This window comes from Taurulus bubalis, assembly GCF_910589615.1.
Source record: "Taurulus bubalis genome assembly, chromosome: 5".
Classification (NCBI taxonomy): domain Eukaryota; kingdom Metazoa; phylum Chordata; class Actinopteri; order Perciformes; family Cottidae; genus Taurulus; species Taurulus bubalis.
Window position 1 is genome coordinate 12,277,975 of NC_136593.1, and position 20,967 is coordinate 12,298,941.

A 20,967-nucleotide genomic window follows, 5' to 3' on the forward strand; every position below is an offset into this window, starting at 1 on the left:
CTAAAAGTTTAGTCACAACAGACAAACTCTTCATGCTAACTCTGAGAAGGAAAACAACAGTATTCTTGCAATCACTGTCTTATTTAAGTTAAAACTCTCTCTTCTTTAGGTCCGGTGCCAGCTTCCTACCTGGCTCCTCCTCCTTCGGCCTGCACAAACGTTTCTCAAACTCTGACCCCTCAGAGTGTTGCTCGACCTCAGGAGGGACCCGGCTGCCTGCCGGGGACCGTTTGCCCAGAGATGGAAACCTTGAGACAGATGCTGTATGGAGGTGCAGACACCAAAGAGGCACGGGAAAAACTGCTGCAGGAGATTGTCAAGTTGAGAGTGAAGCAGGAGGAGAAGCTAGCAGCTGCTATACAAGCTAAACGCAGCCTTCAGCAGGTATCACATCCTGTTCCTGTGAAATGCTATGTGATAGGAATGACAGTGATCTCTGAATATGAACATGAAATGATTCTGATGTTGTTGTTTTTTACAGGAATTGGAGTTTGTGAGGGTGGCAAAGAAAGGCCGTCTTCTTGAGGCCATCGAAACCAAGCGCAACCTGAGAAAGGAGATTGAGCGCCTTCGCGTCGACTGGGAGAGGAAGATGAGGGAAGCGGAGGAGTCCTGTGGGCGGCTGAAGAGAGAGTTGGAGAGGGAGAGACAGCTGCGAGTCTGTGACAAAGGCTGTGAGGCTGAACGTCTCCGGGTCAAGTATTCCACTCAGGTAAGATGTCTGAAGCATGCCTATTATCACCACAACCACCAGTATATACTTTGTATATTGGGGACTTACTTCATCCTATCCCTCATTTGAGGTTAATTTATACTGACCGCTGTCTGTGTCGGGTTGTGTTGTGTCGTGCAGATCGAAGAGCTGCATGTGCAGCTGCAGCAGGCAGAAGCTGATCGTGAGCAGCTGAGACAAGAGCTTCAGCAGGAGAGAGAAGCTCGGCAGAGCCTGGAGAGTGTTGTTAAAGACCTTCAAAGCCAGCTGGCCCTGCAGGCCGACAGGAGCCCTCCTGGAGACCCCGAGGACGCGGACACAGACACACACAGACAGAACACACAACACACCAACGGATCCTAAAGTTGCACATTTAGAACTGGAGAAAGAGACTCAATCAAAAGGAGCATGGTTAAGGACTTTGTTGCACCTCCTGTTAGGGAAAGAAAACTCAGCAAAATGCAAAGTCGGTTTTGTAGAGGAAAAATCAGTCATATATAATATGATATGATATAAATCAATATTATTATGACAATATATTAATTTTATGAAATGAACTGGAAAGTAGCATGATGTCTGAGCATGTTGTAAAGCGTGAAATTGAGAAAGACTTCTTCAGTGATGACCACATCTCTCCAGTGACGTCAGAGACACCTGGCGCTGTCCATGGACTTTATTTTGGTATAAGCTATTCTAAGATGTGCATATATAGCCACATAACACTACTTGAATATGAAGGGAAGAAACAAGTTGAGTGGTCGATGAAACTCTTGGTGCCACAAAATATTGGTACACTCAAAGGTGTCATTGCAGACCACTGGAAACAAGAGACACCAGTTTACCACTATTTACTTTTATTATCGGCTTGCTTTTTATAACTGTGTAGAGGATGTACTTTTTAAGAAATATTGCTTGCGCAGCACTGTTATTCCACAGGCAAGAAAAAAACATCTATATACAAACATGTACGCATGTATACCAGCTTGTCTACCTTTTGTATTTTATAAACCTGAAGTATTGGAGGTTAGGTGGGCTTCCTTCAGGTCCACCACTGTTTTATGCTTAGACATTTTATGGAAGTGTTACTTTTTAATATTATAATGCAACTTTATTTGTTGTTTGAACATTGTTTTCAAGTAATTTTTTGCAACCAAACCACATGATAAATAGCAAAAATGATTGCCCGCATTAGTGCAGATAAGTCTACAAATGCCCTCCTAAAAGAAAAACATCAATAGATGTCTGTTTTTGTTGAAATGCGGTACTTCTGATTTTCTATTGAGTATTGTAAAATAATTTATATTATATAATAATTTGCTGCCTATCAACAGAAAGCATTACTTTTTAGTCACTGGTTTTAGGGCTCTTAAATCAACAAATGCTGTTTATATGAACAACATTTCTACATATATACAAAATATGGATATATATTTTTTTACTTTAAGAAAAGGAATTGCACTTTTTAAAGAAAAACCTTGCATTGTGCATCGTACTCCCTGTTACATTTTTCCAAACACAAGTTGTCATGAACTTTGAATTTAAACACACTTTCCCTCGGTATCCTCTGATGTAAATACAATGATATTGTAAATAAGATATTTGTCGGTATGTTTGCTTGCTCCAGACTTAAATTGATTATGAATATTATTTTTTGCTCTTACTTGAAACCAAAAAGAGACTATATTTGGATTTGTAAAACTGCAATTTTGTTGTTGTATCCCTGAGTATCATTGCAATCACAGGGCATTTAGCAGAATGGATGGACCTGTTGGTTTAAACAAGGAGAATGAAACCATTAAAGGTCGTGAACCTGTCAATAGATGTTCAAGGTTTGACACACCAACAGAATATTATAATTTGTCCCTTGATTTTGTTATTTGAGAAGATCTTTATTATTTGATGAACTATAGAGTATATATTACACCACAGACCAAAAACTAAAAAATGGATTTGAAATCTGCACCTCCAGCTCCCTCATCAGATAGAGTACAAGCAACACCTTCTATTGGTTTCATCCTTAGGTGCTCTCGTATATTTTAGACAAGAAACACTTTTATGTCTTATCATTACTTATGATACCCTCGCTCAGTATTTGTTGGGTACAGTGTAATAACAATATCCATTTTGTTAGCTGATGCTGTTGTAGTTTTGGTTTGGAAGTGGGGTTTCACTTGCCTCTTGGTAAAATGTTTTCTTTTCCTTCGGAAAACTTGTATAATACCCATTAAAATCTAAATCAATCCTATGGCTTGTTGTTTTTTTTACACAGTGTTTGTGCATGATTGTGTGTGTGGATTTATCTTTTTATTTGTATCTCTAGGGAATTCAATGTTGGTCACTCGACGAAAACATCACACCAACTAGATGAACTGCCATGAAATCCGTTACAAACATTCATGGTTCTCAGATGATGTATCCTAATACCGTTGGTGATCCCCTGACTTTTCAAGGTCCAATGTTTAATTTATTATCATTGTCAAACACAAGGTTGCGCAACGAAATACAGTTTGTTGTCCAATTTTGCTACATTATTAAAAATAACACAAAAGAGCAACACTTACATGGTGAAAGGTGAAGGACGAATTACAGAGTTTCACAGCTTAAGGGAAGAAGCTGCTCTGAAGTCTGGGACATCAGTGGATACTTCTCTATGTAGGTTAGGCAATCACACTTCCTCTACCCTCACCCTGAACACTGGCGTTCCACAGGGCTGTGCGCTGAGTTCACGCATGTACATGGTTCCAATGCCATCATCAAGTTTGCAGACGACACAACGGTGGTGGGCCCCATCAACAACAACGATGAGTCGGCCTACAGGGAGGAGGTCCGGCATCTGGCGGTGTGGTGCTCCAACAACAACCTGGGCCTCAACACCAAAAAGACCAAGGAGCTTATTGTGGACTTCAGAAAGACCAAAAGCTGCACACACACGCCAATCTATATCAATGGAACGGAGGTTGAGCGTGTCTCCAGCTCTTGGTTTCTGGGTGTCCACATCTCAGAGGACCTCTCTTGGACCCTCAACACCTCAACCCTGGTCAAGAAGGCACAGCAGCGTCTCTTCTTCCTGAGGAGACTGAAGAAAATCTACATGTCTCCTCTGATCCTAGCAAACGTCTATACCGCTGCACCATCGCAGAGCATCCCTACTAACTGCATCACGGAAAATATTGCAGAGGGTGATAAAAAACGTCCAACTCATCACCGGTACTCCACTCCCTGCCATCGAGACATCCAGCATCATCAGCAACACCTCACACACCGGCCATAGACTGTTTGCCCTCCTTTCCTCTGGGAGGCGCTGTAGGAATCTTTGTTCCCCCGTCAACACTGTGGAGTCCTTCCGCTTCCTGGGCTCCATCATTTCCCAGGACCTCAAGTGGGAGCTGAACATCAGCTCCATCACTAAGAAGGCCCAGCAGAGGATGTTCTTCCTGAGGCAGCTGAGGAAATTCAACCTGCCAAAGAAAATGATGGTGCACTTCTACACCGCCATCGTTGAGTCCATCCTCTGCTCCTCCATCACTGTCTGGCATGCCGCAGCCACTGCCAAGGACAAGGCCGGGCTGCAGCGCATCATCCGCTCTGCAGAGAGGGTGATTGGCTGCAATTTGCCATCCCTCCAGGTCCTGTCCACTTCCAGGACACTGAAGCGGGCAAGAAAGATCGCAGCTGACCCCTCTCACCCTGGACACAACCTGTTCGTGTCCCTCCCCTCTGGCAGGAGGTTGAGGTCCATCAGGACTAAGACCTCACGCCACACTAACAGTTTCTTCCCGTCGGCAGTCGGGCTCATCAATAGAGCCCGGGTTCCCCACTGACTGACTATCACAGGACTATTCACGGACCATTCTTTCGGACCATTTATTTTTATTTTTATTCCTTTCTCTCCTCCTACAGGTCACTCCACTGCACAATTCATATTTAAACACTCATGCCACATACACTTAACTTTAACTTAAACGCACACGTCACCTTAACATGCCACATACACTTAACTTTAATACACTTAATACATACACTTAACTTTAACTTAAACACACACGTCACTTTAACATACACTTACATTAATGTTATCTGTTGTCTGAGCCCTTTATCCTCATCTTATTTAGACTTTTTGCACTGTTGCTGTCGTTGATTGTTGTTTGTCTCGTCTAATGTCTAATGCCTAATGTATGCACCTTCCGCCCAACTAAATTCCTCGTCTGTGCAAACATTCCTGGCAATAAACGGTTTCTGATTCTGATTCTAGGACCAGCAGGCTCAGGAACAGCTTCTTCCCCTCAGCTGTCAACTTACTAAACTCTGCACCACGGTGATAGGTGTGTCTTAGCCTCCTTTTACCGAAAATCAACAATCAGCTCCTTGGTTTTACTGATGTTGAGCAGTAGGTTGTTCTCTGAATCCCACTCTTCAAGATTGTTGATTTCTTCTCTGTAGGAAGTCTCATCTTTTCATACAGCGCCATGATGATGTTGAGAGCTTTGGGTCTCAGTCCTTGTTCACTGCTGACACATGACAGTGTGACAGTGAGCCAGCATACACAATACCAGGATCCTGAAACTGAGCCAGCTAAATGGATTCAATCATCATTAACTTTATTATTTACATCTGTGCATTTCCTAATGTAATGTGAAAAAGACCTATCTTACATACAAGTTAGGTCTGTGACATCATCAGCCAAATTGATGCAACTTCCTTTTCCTGATGATGGTTCTATCACCTGTGAGATAAACTGTTGATAGAAGTGTACATTGTACCAATTTGATAAGTGCAGCAAAACTTACAGAATAGTGAGAAAGTATTCTCTGTGCAGGCAAAAATGTATGAAATCCCCTGCGTTGGTTATCATGAGTACTTTACTTCTAATTTTAAGTAGGTATACTATATGGCATACATCAAACACATGTATGTCACACCGTTGCCTCCAGGGGGAAGTCATTGCACAAAATTGAAGGGTGGATACTTCAGGCTTGTTTAACCAAACACACCAGTGTGATCACGTTGAATCATGACTATCCTAAAAGTGGTCTATTAAGTCATTGGCAACCTCTATATTCTTTAATGATAAGACTTCCATGAGTGTATTTAAATGAATGTTAGCTCTCTTCCGGTCCCACTCTCTTTGTTCAGAGGCTTATTGGTTGCGTGAAAATCCGTCCATTAAAGCAAGGCTGAAGCCTCACTCTAGGATTACAGCTTGAGGAAGATTTAGTGACACATGTTGCACACTCTTTCTCTGCGAGCCTTCTCTGATGGCACAACAATAAATACAGAACAACCTATGGCTGCTACACTGGATCACTGGACACAGGATGATGAAGAATGAACCTTCAGGATGGGAATATTGTTCTCTAATCCAACGTGGGAAGACTTTGAGTGGAAGAAAAGGATATGCTGCATGAGAGAGGCAGTGCTATAAACAAACTTTGCTCAAGAACACAGTAGAGTGAGGGGAAGGTGGGTAATGTGGTGTGAATGGGACAGGAGAGTTGGACCCGAATGAACAGCTCAGGGATGAACAGCACCCCAACGATGGCACCTCTGTCTCCAGGGCTGAGTGGCACCCCACCTCGCTCCTCTCTGTCACCCAGGAGGACCACCTTTCAGTCTTTAGGATCTCTGTCATCAGGAATGTTCTCCCCCTCGCTTGCTAAGGGTTCCACTCATCAGGCAAAACAGTCCTCCAGTCCCTTGAATTCATCCACCCCGTCCATCATGAGCTCTCCAAAACTCTGGCAGAAAGCATCCATCTCCAGACTTGCTGAGGAGTTTTTCTGGATTGGTGGTAGTATGGTCGCACAGCCAAAATGGAGACTGGGTCAGATAGGTAAGATTCACTAATGACTTATTGAATAATGTCGTCTTCAAACACAAAATATACTGCAGAATGTCAACAAGTTGTTTAGCAGAAGTGTACACAAGCTGCTGCAAACTAAAGAGGGAAGCTTTATTTTTTTCCAAACATATGACATTAATATGGTATTTTAAACCACAACGTGTGAATTGTAGACTTTAACCATGACATATTCATGCAACAGGCCTATGAAATGTGTAAATGTTCCAACATAACAGAGTAGTTGCAAGGAAGCCTGTGAGTAGATAATGGGCATATGGACAGTAGACAATCCTTTAGGATTAGCCTGAATGATGGGCCAGGATGCGTCACATGCATCTGAGCTTTAGATTACAAACAAAGGTTACCTGCTCTCAGCACACAAAACAAACACCCCTCTTCCCCGTGACCTAAATGTTACAAGATAATTGTTGGATCTGAAACACTATTTCAGGACAAGCACTGTGCACAGATGTCATTCAAAAGTTGTACGGAGCGAAGCGAAGAAAAGTCTGGAGAAATAATTTGAATCACTGTAAGGCAGCTGATAATTGATTGATTTACTTTATGGCAAAGATCATTTCAGGGTTGTTGTATCTTTTCTTTCTCTTCCCTCTAACACAAAGTCGGCTACTTAAATCCCTGCGTGACGCAGCCTATAATCTCATAAATAAGTGCTCGATGGTAAACCTCTTCTTGTCTCGACTGCTTGAGGTCTTCCTTTGAATCACAACACATCTACACGTATACACATTGTTTTACATATCACAAGTTGTCTCAGAAAAATTCTTAATAACAATAATAAGACACTTTTGACAAATCAACTGCAAAGTGGACAATCTCCGCCACCAGCATGCTACATTTCACTTTTATTAAAGTATTATAGATGACTGAATATTCAGTACACTGAATATTTTATCTGCACAAACCAGCTTTGATGTTGGCAGTAAATAACTAACAATATGATGGCCTCTGTGGATTTTCTGACCAGCTTGACTCCTTGTGCTCCCCTGTAGTGGAGAGGTGTATGTGCACCATGCAGACCGGCACTCAGATGACCAAAATGAAGGGGAAGAAGAAAGGACTGGTCCGATTCTTTTACCTAGACGAGCACAAGTCCTGCATCCGGTGGCGGCCCTCCAGGAAACATGCCAAGGCCAAAAGTGAGCCATCACATAACCATGTCGACCACCACATATTTATTTTTGAAGCGTGGATTATCTCCAACTAGCTGTTCTATTGGATTTGGTTTTATTAAAGCTCTCAAGACAAAGCTATCCAGTGCTGATCACAATGCAAGAGAGTAACTACAGTAAAATCAGTCAACATCAATAATAATACATCAATCTAACTTCCTATTCCTCTCTCAACTACCGTTTAAGTGAGGCTTGCACATAAACCTATTGGTGTATCTTGCTATCAGTCAACATATCAATAGCTCTGATACTTCTGATCACAACTGGTTGTAACATTTTGGTTGAGCACAGAAAAAAAAGAGTACTTAAACCTGGAAATGAGTTTGTATAAACCTCTTTTGAAGTTTTTACATGTCTTTAAAAAGACGGTTGCTAACGAGTGGCTAAATGAGACTGCAACACGTCACCCCACCCTCACAGCCTTATTGTGTATACTGTGACCGTGGTGTAGTTTGTTTATCGCTTAAAGTTGGCTTTTTACTTTTGCCAATTGCATTCATGCTTCAAAAATCATAAAAGTGTTATTAATTTGTGAGGATTACATTGGTGAACAAATTGTGTGAGTATCATACATTTGCAACAGAGTTTATTTTCTGCAATAATCCAAAATCCAATTGAAAAATCCCATTTGCTTGTTGTCTCCTCCTGGGTTTGCCTACAGCAATATGTTATCCCTGCAGCAGCGGATTACACTTAATGGGGGAACAGGCTGTAAAGAGTTCACTAAATAGATGCCTATGTTATCTCATTATTGTGATGTTTTTAAAAACTAAACACAATATAGGATTTTACCATTGTCCTCTATGGAGTCAGAAAGGTTGGTGATATGGTTTGACTTAAAAAAAAGATAAGTTTGTTGTTACAATTTTCGCCTATGATTTTTAGTGGTTATTATGGTGTTGTGAGCCCAAAGTTTCTTTCATTTCCACCCAGCAGCTGAAAAGGGTTACTGATTAGATGAAGCTCACTTTTCTTCATCATCTGTTTCAGTAACTATTGATTCCATCCATGAAGTCTGCGAGGGGAAAAAGTCAGAGATCTTCAGGCGGTATGCAGACAACCGCTTCGACCCAAACTACTGCTTTAGTATTTACTACGGGGAGCGAGTTAAGTCCCTGGACCTGGTCTCCACCAACGCAGAGGAGGCCCGCACCTGGATCACTGGGCTGAAATACCTCATGGCTGGCATCAGTGATGAGGACAGTTTGGCCCGGAGGCAGCGCACCCGCGATCAATATCCTTTATCCAGCCTCTCTGAGAATCTCTGAGTGACTAATTATAACACAAGTACATGCTATTCCTATAAAGAGGAGTTAACAACTTATTCACTTGTAGAATAACAAAACAACACACATGAACTGATTTGATCGTGATTCTTGTAGTTTCTTCCTTAACTGAAGCCTCACGTGGTTACAGCAGACGTTTTCCGAGGCCGACAAGAATGGAGATGGCACCTTGAGTATCGGAGAGGTTCACCAGCTGCTCCACAAACTCAATGTGAATTTACCCAAGCAGAAAGTCAGGCAGATGTTTCAAGTAAGAATTCTCACCAAAAAAGTTGACGATGCAAGCTGTTACAGATTTAAGACTCAGCGTGCAACAGAATGGAAAGAAATCAGGCTGGAAAAAGTAAAAAGAAAAAAAAGAAAAGTGCAACATTCTGGATGTTTCCCTCAGAGGTCTATTCTTTGCTGATCCTCACATATTTTCAGTCAGAGATGTAGCAAGATAAAAGCATGGAGATGGAACCAGCAGACAAAAATGTGTTTACAGTATTTTGGCTGGACTAGCAGGAGAGTGCCACAGGAAGACCATCTGACCACAGCTGAACAGATGGCTTTAGTTGCACTGCAGTATTGCTTTAGTTCATTAGCTCACTGTCCTCCCCTTCTGATGATGACAGTCTCTGTGAATGTGCTGCATCATGTTTGATGGTGATAGAGATATATCCTTCAGATTAGTTTTATGGTGGTACATATTTTCTCTGGCAGGATGGTTATCTCTAACATTGAGAGAGTTATTTCTTGCTCATAAAATACTTTGTGTCGTTATCTGTAGGAAGCAGACACAGATGACAACCAGGGCTCTCTGGCCTTTGAAGAATTCTGTTTGTTCTATAAGATGATTTCCACACGCAGAGACCTCTACCTGATAATGATCTCCTACAGCAATCAGAAAGAAGTCATGGATCTTCACGACCTCGCCCGCTTTTTGGAAAACGAACAGAAGGTATAAACAAAATGGGAAATGGTTAATGCCACTTTTTTGTGTTTGTGTGTATTTGTTTTCATATTTCAAGTATCATACATAAGATTTTCATTAATTTAATCAAATTATTTTGCACAAAAACAAAAACAGGTTTTTTTTTCAGCAATAGCGATGCAATGTGTTACTGTTCTGTAATTACCTCCCTATATTGGCACAGGGGATTCACAGGAAAATAATGCAGTGTTACTGTGTATATTTTCATCTTATGGATACCAGCCTTACTGTTTACTACACATTTAAAAAAGGAAAAAAAAGATTAAACAAAGTTTAAATAAAAGTGATAAAACAGTAGAAAGTTACAGCACAGCTAAAGTGCAATGCAATATACAAATCATACTCCCAAATGTAATTTAATGAAAGGCATACATGGTAAACAGACTTAAAAGGTGCTAAATAGAAATATAACACTTCCTACTTCACATTGAAAGCATTCAATAGACATACGTGTTAAATGTCAAATCAGTTAAACCAAAAATGACATTCATGATATTGTTTTATTTGCAGATGCGAGGATTGGCCAAAGAGTATTTAGTCGATATCGTGGCCAAGTTTGAACCATGTCCTGAGAACCTGCAGCGTACGGTACTCGGTATTGATGGTATGGGGAACTTGTTAATAACAACGTATTTATGATTGCATTAATAACAACTCTTACATCACTTCAACCAGACATCAACATACAGAAAACACACCTGCTCTGAAACCTTCTTCCTTCAGGTTTTACCAACTACATGAGAAGCCCTGCAGGTGATATCTTCAACCCCGAGCACAATCAGGTGAACCAGGACATGACGCAGCCTCTAAGTAACTACTTCATTGCCACCTCACACAACACCTACCTGACAGGAGACCAGCTGCTCTCTCAGTCTCGAGTGGAAATGTACGCCTATGTTCTCCAGGCAGGGTGTCGCTGTGTGGAGGGTAAGAGCCTGAAAAGCCCGAACTGTGGCTCTCTTCGCTGTGATTATATGCCATTTTATGCCATTACAGACAATGTCACTCAATCATCTCTTTTGTTCTTTCTTTCTCCTCTCTCAGTGGACTGCTGGGACGGGCCGGACGGAGAGCCTATTATTCATCACGGCTACACCTTGACATCCAAAATTCTCTTCAAAGATGTCATTGAAACAATTAACAAATATGCCTTCACAAAGTCCCCGTAAGTGCTTCTGGGTCCTGATGCTGATGTGTTTTGTCAAGATTTTACAATTTAAAAAAGCATCATACCTGTAACTCAGATGTCATCACTTCAACCCCTGTCCCCCCATAGGTACCCAGTGATCTTGTCCATAGAGAATCACTGCACTGTGCCTCAGCAAAAAAAGATGGCTGAGTATCTGAGAGAGGTGCTGCAGGACAAACTGGATCTTTCAAGTGTCAATGTGCATGAATGCAAGAAGCTGCCTTCCCCTGAGATCCTGAAAGGGAAAGTCTTAGTCAAGGTAAAAATGTTTTAAGCAACATGCGCTGCCATATCCTACTCAAGGATACTCCGACAAAGCACAAAAACACACACAATCTCACATGGACTCATACAGTCATTGATTTTTGTTTTCAAGGGGAAAAAGCTGCCAGCAAACCTTGATCCTGATGCAGAGGAGGGTGATGTGTCTGATGAAGACACTGGTGATGAGGAAGAGGAGGAAGGCGAAGATGATAATGACAGCACACAGGCAAATATGACCATGATAGATAGAAAGAAAGAAGGAAAGATAGATAGATAGATAGATAGATAGATAGATAGATAGATAGATAGATAGATAGATAGATAGATAGATAGATAGATAGATAGATAGATAGATAGATAGATCATTATGTATTATGTTTGACTGTTTTAGGAGGAGGGTATAATTACCTCTGCCAATCAAAACAAAAAGAAGAGGCGATTCTGCAGTTCAATCATGAGGAGCTTCAAACGAAAGGTCAGCTCTTTTGCTTATTTTAAAAACCTATTTGTATAAAGTTACAGAAAAATTGCAAACAATGCTTTTGTTTTCAGAGGAAAAAGAAAATCCGAGTGAGAAGTAAGACGATGTCTGATGGCGAGTCAGACCACAGCAGCAGGGAGAGGACACAAATTGTTTACCATCCCAAGTAAGAGTAGTCATTGAATGAAGTTGTTTTATCTATTTATTACTTTTAGTATCAACATTACACTTGAATGTTTGTCTATTAACTCTCCCTTCAGGAAGAGGAAAACAATGAGGTTGTCCCGAGCTCTGTCCGACCTGGTCAAGTACACAAAATCTGTCCGTGTGCATGACATAGAAACACAAGGTAAAGGATCTTCAAAGTGAAGATCAGACCAGGATTTATTTTTTTATCACGCACACAATCTTAAAGTCCATTATAGATTTTAGTAATAGATGTGTGTTTTTTCTTTCTGTCTGGTAGCATTTGCGAACAGTTGGCAGGTATCGTCCCTCAACGAGACTGTTATGAACCAGATCTTACAGCTGAAGCCGGGGGAATTGGTCCGTTTCAACCAACGCCAGCTTATAAGAGTCTACCCGTCCAACTACAGAGTTGACTCGAGCAACTTCAACCCACAACCATACTGGAACACAGGATGCCATATGGGTAAGACCGTCACAGAAATTGCAATACTGCCTATTTTAAAATTGCAATGACAGCATTTGATTAATGTATATTTTTTTCATTTCAGTTGCAATGAATTATCAAACAGAGGGCCGTATGCTTGAACTGAACCAAGCCAAGTTTGCAAGCAATGGGAACTCTGGATATATTCTGAGGCCTAAGTGCATGTGTAAAGGTATGTACATATGCAGATTTATAGCACCTGTCTGTGCAGAATTAGACTGTAGGCTCGTTCGTTAGAGCTGCGCCTCGCCTGGAATCCAGACAAGAGCAGACGGCCACAGAAACACAAATATATATTTATGTAGAAATGTATGTGTAGCTGCATCCTTTGTTCTTTTTATGTCTGCCTGTGAAATACATTAGTACAGGTTTTGATGTGTGTTAAATAAATATGATTTTGTATTATTAACCACACAAGATATGTTTTAAGATTAAACATGAGACGAATAGTCAACAATCCAGCGTTAAGTATTACAACTACACATAAAATAAGGATGTTCTCCAACAAGTGGTGTTTGCTGTCAGATCTAAGAGCCAATCAGCTCTCGGATGTGGCGACAGCCAGGCGTTTCCCATCATGCACTGGGCCATGCAGTCCGTGGAGAGCTACTGCGGCGCCTGGATCTGAAATCGACGGCCGGCTTGAGAGTATCGTTGATCACGTGTGCATGATGTCAGAGCAAGTCGGGAGCAAGTCGGACACAAATCTAACCGGCATGCATTGTGCGCCGATCGCCGCCGATCGATTCTGCGCAGAACTGGCTCATCTCGAACGAGCCTATTTTTTTGTTTTTTTTCTCAGCTGCCTTTAACCCCATGTTGGAGGATCCTCTACCAGGACACAGAAAGACTCAGCTAGTGCTGAAGATCATCAGTGGACAGCAGCTTCCCAAACCCAAAGACTCTATGTTTGGGGACAGAGGAGAGGTGAGCATGCTGCAGACATGATCTACTATTGAGACATCTGATAAAAAACTATATTTTTAATCATTGAAATACTCGTGTTTTTCTCCATACAGATTATCGATCCCTTTGTTGAGGTTGAGATAATTGGCCTAAATTTAGATTGTTCCAAGCAGCAGACCAGGGTGGTGGATGATAATGGTACTTCTCATCTCATGATCTCATAACAGACAGTCGATGTACCAGCTTTTCTATTGATGTAACATAATTTTAATGGTCCTTCAGGTTTCAACCCAATGTGGGAGGAGACCCTCGTCTTCAACATCCAAATGCCAAAGATCGCCTTGGTGCGTTTCCAAGTGTGGGATCATGATCCCATTGGACGAGATTTCATTGGACAGAGGACTGTTGCTTTCAGAAGTATGATGCCAGGTAGATACATGATGATATATCTGTATGCACACTCCAGGGTTGCTCAGAGTAAGTCATTTGGGAAATATGCTTATTGCAAATGGTTAAATGGGAAGATTGATACCAGTCTTATGTGTATCATATCAATAAGCCAGTTAGCTTAGCTTCACATAACCACTGGAAACAGGGAGAGACCGCTTTCCCTTCTCTTTCCAAAAGTAACTAAATCTGCCTAGCAACGCCTTGAAAACTCACCACTAACCAGTAACATCTTGTAGTAACTTCCTGAACTCTTGCCGTAACACTCCAGGAGGTTTCCGGAAAGTCTAGAAAAGTCCAACACATAGCTTGTTGTTCAACCACGTGTTGTCTTTACATACAAACTCCCGGCAAGAAATCAAATTATTGCATAATTTCCAAAACTCAAACTGTTTCTTTAATATGAATGATTTTTAAATGTCTAGGTTATCGGCACGTGTACCTGGAAGGGATGGCGGAGTCATCCATCTTTGTTCATGTCGCTATCAATGATATAACCGGAAAGGTAGGTTTCTTGAAAAATAACTCACAATAACTTCATCTTCCTTGACAAATCTATCCTAAAACCTTTGGTGTCCTTTGTGAAACAGATGAAACCCAAAAATGCGGTGCAAGCAGCCAGAAAACACATCCAAAAAGCAGCTCAGAAGCACATGAAGGGTCCTCAAAGGCAGTCTTCTCTGGACTTTTCGGTCCAGTCCTCAGAAGATGGACGTGCTCTGTTCTTCCGCAAGGATCTGGATACCATTTCTCAGGACAGCAGGAATGGAGAAATATTTTCTCTGTTACAAGGGCCAGCAGCCAAAGCTGCCATTCACAAAGAGGCCATGAGTGAGCCAGTGAGGCGAGCTCACAGAGTTAGAATTCATGAATCACCAGAGACAAGGAGAGGGATCTTCAGCCGGATGTCCTCCACTGACTCCCACCACATTGGGGCTGCTCCCTGTGCGAAGGCGGACAGCTTTGACCTTGAGAGCTCACCCCTGCTTTCTTGTTCTGATGGTCGTGAAAGCCAGAATCGAATTCAAGAAGAGTTGGAGAATGAACCTGATGACTCAAACTGTGCTAATCAGGAGAGAGTTCAGATGTTTGAACCAGAGCAGCCTGAACAATCTGAGGAAATAGTAGTGCAAGACAAGATAACTTCCATTGAACCTGAACAACCAACAGAAACTAAAAGTCAGGGTGATTCACTCCCTTGGGCACCGCTTATGCTGCTGCCTGAAGCCAAATTCTCTTCAATTATCCCTCCATCGTCCCCTGCTAGGATGAGGCGGACCTTAGAGGCTTCGGCCAGACCCCGACCATTCACCCAAATACGAACAAAGGCCCGCTCACGCAGTTGCCCTCGGAAATCGACTTCTTCTCCTCAGACACCAATGATGACCCGCAAGCCTGCTATCCACTGGCAGACGCAGCAAACACAAAACTACAACAGCTACAGCAGCCAGGTGAGGCCCCTCCCGAACGGCCTCTACCTGTCAGACAGCACATCCAGCAACAGTGGCGGCAGCACCGACAGCCTGGAGTTTGTGCCCTCCTGTGTGCCAGCTGGGGCAGAGCAACGTGAGGGGACCCTGCAGAGGGAAATGAAGGCCCTTTTTGACCAGAGGATGAGAGAGATCCACTGTAAATCACCGCTTTTTCCAAATGGTGAGTCATAGGTGATGTGTCATTCATGTTTGCAAAAGTTAAATGAAAAGAACCACAAACTAAAGTTAAGTGCATGGCTGAATAAAATCAGTGTTTGTGCTGTCTTTTTTCTTTTAGATTAGACCGGTTAAGATTTGACTGATAGCTCCAAAGACATCAAGGCCCTTCAGACGACAAAGAAAAAGAGTGACAACATAACCAAAAAAAGAAAGTTTGGAGGAAGAAATTCAGATTGTTGGACTAGATCAGTAGGAAGACACCAGGTAGAATTAGACTAGACTTTTATTGTTTTAGAAATGCTGTAATGTTTACAGTCAACACAGATTTTATGCATGAAATCTTTTTTTAATTATTATTGATAATATCATGTAATGCCATTGCCAACTGTACAAAACAGCGTGATAAAGAGTCATACAAAGTAACAGTTAACTTGAACAGGAGCATTATTTGTTAGTTGGATCATTTTAATAATTGTTTTATAATATTAAAACTATAATGCTTGCATTTTCATTTAAATTGGAGCGTTCTTACATGAAAATTAATCAAAATATTATTGTAATACAATGTGAGTTATTTTTATTTTTAAATGCAGTATTTTTTCATTTTTATCTGATGTATCTCTACAAAAAAGATAAAATGTTTAGACTTGTTAAAACTACATGTTTTCTGGGATGTTTAAGCCTTTTCTGTATCTTTGTCTACATTTTCTTGGGGTTTGTTTGCATTGCTGGTCCTCAAGCGCAGACTCAGTTCTTCAGTCAGCACGGTGCAGTAGGATTTCTGTGGGAAGGACAAATAAATATAAACAGCAGTGAAACAAATCCATCAATTAATATATTGATGAATTTAATGTAAACATGGTTGAGGTGTCCACTGCAGTTTGTTCCTCAGTTAATGTGAAAACTGATTGGTAAATAACAGGGTTTCTTTTAACTGGAACAGACTGTTTTGTCATGAAATGATTGAGCAAACGTTGCAGCCCTTTGGGCTTATGAAACAGTTTAAAACCCGATTGAATGAACACAAACACACACTGTGGAGCACAAAACAAGGCTGTTTGGATTAGTTTCTGAAAGGTTAACACTTTGGAGATGGGTGGTTGTTGTTTTTTCCGCCTGACATGCACGCACCCTCTGCTCAGCTGCACTTCTGCGGCTCTTGGAGGTGAGCTCCAGGACAGCCAGCAGTGCTCCCAGCCCCAGGCCCAAGGAAAGAACCAGAAACATCCCCTTGAGGCTGTGAGGCTGCACAGCTGAAGACTTGGCCTTGTCTGCTATGCAGCTGCTGGCCCACCACTTGCTTCGCAGGTAAGCCAGTTCTCCTGCCTCGCTCAGCTGTAAAATTGCCACGCTCAGGTTCTTTATGATAGGTGAGCCTTGAGGAAATTCATAGGTTTACTGTTAATTATACAATTGTAATCATTATTTTTTCTAATTATAATTAACATTTTCAAAATGAGTGACCTCACCAAGGGTGGCAGCAATGCTGTATCCCCTCATTCCAACGACTTCATGTGCTCTGACCAGCTCACAGTGGCGTGCTACCGCCAAGTCCAAAGAAACAGACTCTCCAATAAAGGCAAAGTTTCCCTCTTTTGCACGCCGGACCCCATCGTCCATAGATGGCACAAAACTCTTGGTTCTCTCCATGTGTTCAAAGATTCTGCGGTACACTGGATTGTTTGAATTCTGCATGAAGGATAAACAGTATTAGAGAATAAGCATTGACGTGGAGGTATCTATTGATTCGATGTCTGTACCTTAAAGAAGGACAGGGTGGAAGAGCCAGCCAGACAGCCGTACTCAATTTTGTCCTGATTGGCCAAGTCCTCGAAACCTTTCACTGTCAGGTGAGTGGACTCAGATGTCTTAGAGGAGCTGAGGTTGGAGAAATAACAAGCCAGGAGGACGATGGAAAATAACCACCAGCTGCAGCAGATGACGCGTCCTGAAAGAGCTTTGGGGTGTGGACCAGCACCTGAAAGCACAAAAAGAGTACAGAAAAAAGAAGTCTCATTCAAAGAAGGAGAGAATTCCCAGAAAATAAACAAGTCAATACAACCGTTATCACCCGTGTCTGGTTTTGCCATTTACCTTGGAGAGTCAGAGCTCCAGCTGTGTACCACAGGCTGTGGAGGAGGCTGAATATGTTCTGCTCACTCTGAGGCTGACTCCACTCACATGGGCTGAGTCTGCATACAAATTTTACTTATTAATGTAGCCGCACACAAAGGGCTTCCACTGACAGCAGAAATGTGAAAACATCCACAGACAAGAAGTACATACCTTAATATTCAAATCCACAGCACAATCAACAACAAAACATATTATCATCACTTTCCTTAAGTAAGACATTCAACCACATCCATCACCAACCTGGCAACTATACAGAAGCAAGCAGCAGTCCCCAGGTAGGCAATGAGTATGCCAACCCAGGTCTCGGCTGTAAAGGGGGAGAGGAAATCAAAGACGCCTGTTCCCTCTGAGATGTCCTTCCTCAGCAGGATACTGATTCCTGTCTGCATGAACGGTTTGGTCATCCCCACCGCTTTCTCCCGAGTTGCAGTAAGAGTCAGCGGAGCAATCGCAAGGTCGGCCTCCTGTCAGAACGGATAAATACTGAACATTTATAGAAATTCCTCAAGGAATTTAAGAGATTCTAATTGCACCAATAACCCTGCTGATATTCTTCACACCTCACATTCATTGATTTTTAAGATATCCGTTGTGAGTTACAGATGGCAGCTGGGTAATTCAAGCGGCTCCAGAGTGGTCGGCTGCCCTTTGACCCCCTCTAAATGTCAGTTTTCATGTACTCACCCCTCTCACCACCTCTCCAATCATCCCATTCCAGTTCCCGTTCTCATCTTGTCTGCCGTACGAAGCATCTTTCACCAGCTGCACTTTGAACTTGAAGCCCAGTTTCTTTGCCACTTCAGACAGCAGGTCCATGCAAAAGCCTTCCAGTTGAGAACCTTTGGACATCGCATATGGCTCTTGCTAAAAGAAAATATGTCAAAAGATGATCAGTGAAACGTGTTTAATCTTAAAACTGTGTATTTACCTTTAGAGGCTCAAAATAAACAAGTGAACTACCTTTATTGTTGTGATTCTCAACTCTGATTGCATTGATGTTGAGGAAGAAAAATAAGACAGGTTAGGACCATAACTTTTAGATACAAACACTATTCATCGTGTTGAACAAATATATTTATAAGGACTAAATCCGTGGTTCTCAACCTGGGGGTCGGGACCTCCTCAAGGGGTCTTAAAAAAAATCTGAGGGGTCACCAGCTGATTAAAGGGGTTAAGAAAGAAAGAAAAATCAAACTACTGGATGTTTTGACCGCTTCAGGCCTCTCAAAATTCTTTACATAAAACAAAATAAAGATGAAAAACAAATAATCCTTTGGATGATCTTCAAAGAGCAAAAGGTGACGTAGCAACTGTTTTCATCCAAGCCTGCTTTGGATACTGAAATATCTCAACAGGTATTGGATGGATAAGGATGAAACATTGGCATGTATAGTTCCAAGAGGATAAACCATAATGACTTTGGTGATCCCCTGACATTTCATCGAGCGCAGCAGGTCTTAGTTTTCACCTATCCAATGAAATATCTCAACATCTACGATATGGATTGGAACTACTTTCTGTAAAGACATTCATGGTTCCTTGAGGATGAATCCCTTAAGTGACCCCTTGACTTTTCTGACAATAGCATTTTGCTCAAGCACCTATGTGCCTACAAACAGCCTCACAAAGCTGGCAGCGTAGCTGCAGACTCTTCGCCTTGCTTATATGATTTTGATTTTGATTGTTTGTTTGTTCTGTTATGGTATGTTTAAAAATGTGATGTAATATGTAGATGATGTAAATGAAAAATAGCGGCCTGTTTTGGATAGAGAAGTATCATTTGTTTTGACTATGAAACGTGAGAAAGGCGTGAGGGGGCAACACATAACATTGATACATTATGAAAACTGACAACTGATTTATTTTGAGAGACAAGTTTTTCACAGCTAAATTTAGCAGAATCAAAGAGCCCTTTGTGCATTGGTCATCTTCAGACATGCAGAGATGTCTGAGGTGAACTTTGGGGCGAAAGTATTGACCTTCTCATAACTGGTTTCCTGTATCCTAGAGATCTGGCCTCTCATCTTTTACTTGAAACGGTTTTCACATCACAATCTATATAGAGCATTGTTTTAATTCAAAGAGTCTCAATGCCGTGGCACTGTGAGAAGGGAGGGAAGTCAAAGAGTATCAAAAGCCTCGATTCAGGCCAAGGCCTTGGGGATCCATCACCACAGGGTGATCCTGACAACCATCAGATCCTCCTTTTCAAAAGATGACACGTATACAAGCTCTTCGAGACTTTTTGGCCACTCTGAGACACAAGGCCTTTGTTTGCTTCATAGAGTTGATTTATTACCGTTTTTTGTGAGAGAGTCAACTGCCCTGCTTCCTTTTCTGTTTTTCTACAAGAGTTGGACAGGATGTAGCGCTCCACTTTGATATTGATCCGAGCTGACTGTTTATGTATTTATGCCTCGTCAAGCCTGAGACTTTTTGACCAATCCAGCAGCGAAAACATGAGAAGTATTGGCAGAGAAATAAAGCAAGCCGACCCCACACTGAATTACAAATGCAGAGACCGGGTCAAACTTTGAAAAAGAGAGTGACAAAACAACATTTTCTAATGTTGTCAATCACACCACTTTCTACATCACCACATCAGTCACAGTCACTTTCAACATGGTTTGAAATTGATCAGTGTTATCTAACAAGCCTGGTTACATCTGTTACATTGATTAGGTGTGTCAGTACTATTTTTGCATAGGTACAAAACTGTGATAAACAAAGAGATAGTTTCTTACCTGCAGTGCACACTCCCATGTCCAGGAAAAAGCCAACAGACAATACAAAGAAGCTAGACAGCATTGTGATTCTCCTGATTTGCATCCTACAAGTACAAAAGACAATTAGTGGTTGGTTGTGCATCAGATCAGCCACATGGATAAACTTAAATACATGTATATTGAGATCTTTCTTGAAAAAATGCAAAGCTGTGGATCAAATTAACAAATTAAACAGTGCCACCGACAACCACTAAGTGGAATGCATATGATGGAAGTCCATAGCACATTAGCACCTGACAAGAGTCCAAGATGTGGCTGCCGCTGGCACGTCAGACTTCAGACGGACCTCAGTGAGCTCGACTGGGACGCAGAGTGATCTGAAGTTTTTTAGATTCAAATGTGTTGAGACTGCCAGCAAAGTTTTTGTGGGTGGAGAAAGTGGAAGAATTTTGAAGGGGTGGGAAGAAACAGCATGAGGTACAAACAT

The 20,967-nt window shown here is 41.7% G+C and overlaps 3 protein-coding genes across 3 annotated transcripts in view; 2 read left to right on the forward strand and 1 right to left on the reverse strand.

The window, feature by feature from the left end:
* skib (v-ski avian sarcoma viral oncogene homolog b) overlaps positions 1 to 2,947 on the forward strand; it is a gene marked incomplete at its 5' end in the record, with an annotated part of 29,638 nt that extends 26,691 nt beyond the window's left edge. The window contains 3 exons of the mRNA XM_079218863.1: positions 110 to 384; positions 482 to 712; positions 854 to 2,947. Coding sequence (XP_079074989.1) covers positions 110 to 384; positions 482 to 712; positions 854 to 1,075 — 728 coding nt within the window. The 3' untranslated portion in view covers positions 1,076 to 2,947. The remainder of the gene's footprint in view (positions 1 to 109; positions 385 to 481; positions 713 to 853) is intronic.
* A 3,243-nt stretch (positions 2,948 to 6,190) lies between these two features.
* plch2b (phospholipase C, eta 2b) lies at positions 6,191 to 15,741 on the forward strand (the record flags this gene model as incomplete). The annotated part of the gene is made up of 21 exons (XM_079218298.1): positions 6,191 to 6,542; positions 7,565 to 7,711; positions 8,735 to 8,978; positions 9,145 to 9,280; positions 9,803 to 9,973; positions 10,517 to 10,610; positions 10,730 to 10,933; positions 11,051 to 11,171; positions 11,283 to 11,454; positions 11,572 to 11,685; positions 11,851 to 11,934; positions 12,012 to 12,106; positions 12,201 to 12,289; positions 12,407 to 12,592; positions 12,678 to 12,785; positions 13,416 to 13,540; positions 13,633 to 13,717; positions 13,802 to 13,948; positions 14,392 to 14,471; positions 14,557 to 15,619; positions 15,737 to 15,741. 21 exons carry the CDS (start codon positions 6,191 to 6,193, stop codon positions 15,739 to 15,741), a joined length of 3,822 nt encoding a protein of 1,273 aa, XP_079074424.1.
* Positions 15,742 to 16,098: 357 nt separating this feature from the next.
* On the reverse strand, positions 16,099 to 20,967 carry grik6 (glutamate receptor, ionotropic, kainate 6; the record flags this gene model as incomplete). Its single annotated transcript, XM_079218300.1, has 10 exons — positions 16,099 to 16,399; positions 16,750 to 16,994; positions 17,088 to 17,307; positions 17,379 to 17,596; positions 17,713 to 17,810; positions 17,995 to 18,218; positions 18,439 to 18,618; positions 18,715 to 18,737; positions 20,499 to 20,584; positions 20,774 to 20,967. The coding sequence occupies 10 exons, from the start codon at positions 20,965 to 20,967 to the stop codon at positions 16,295 to 16,297; spliced, it is 1,593 nt and encodes a 530-aa protein (XP_079074426.1). The 3' UTR covers positions 16,099 to 16,294.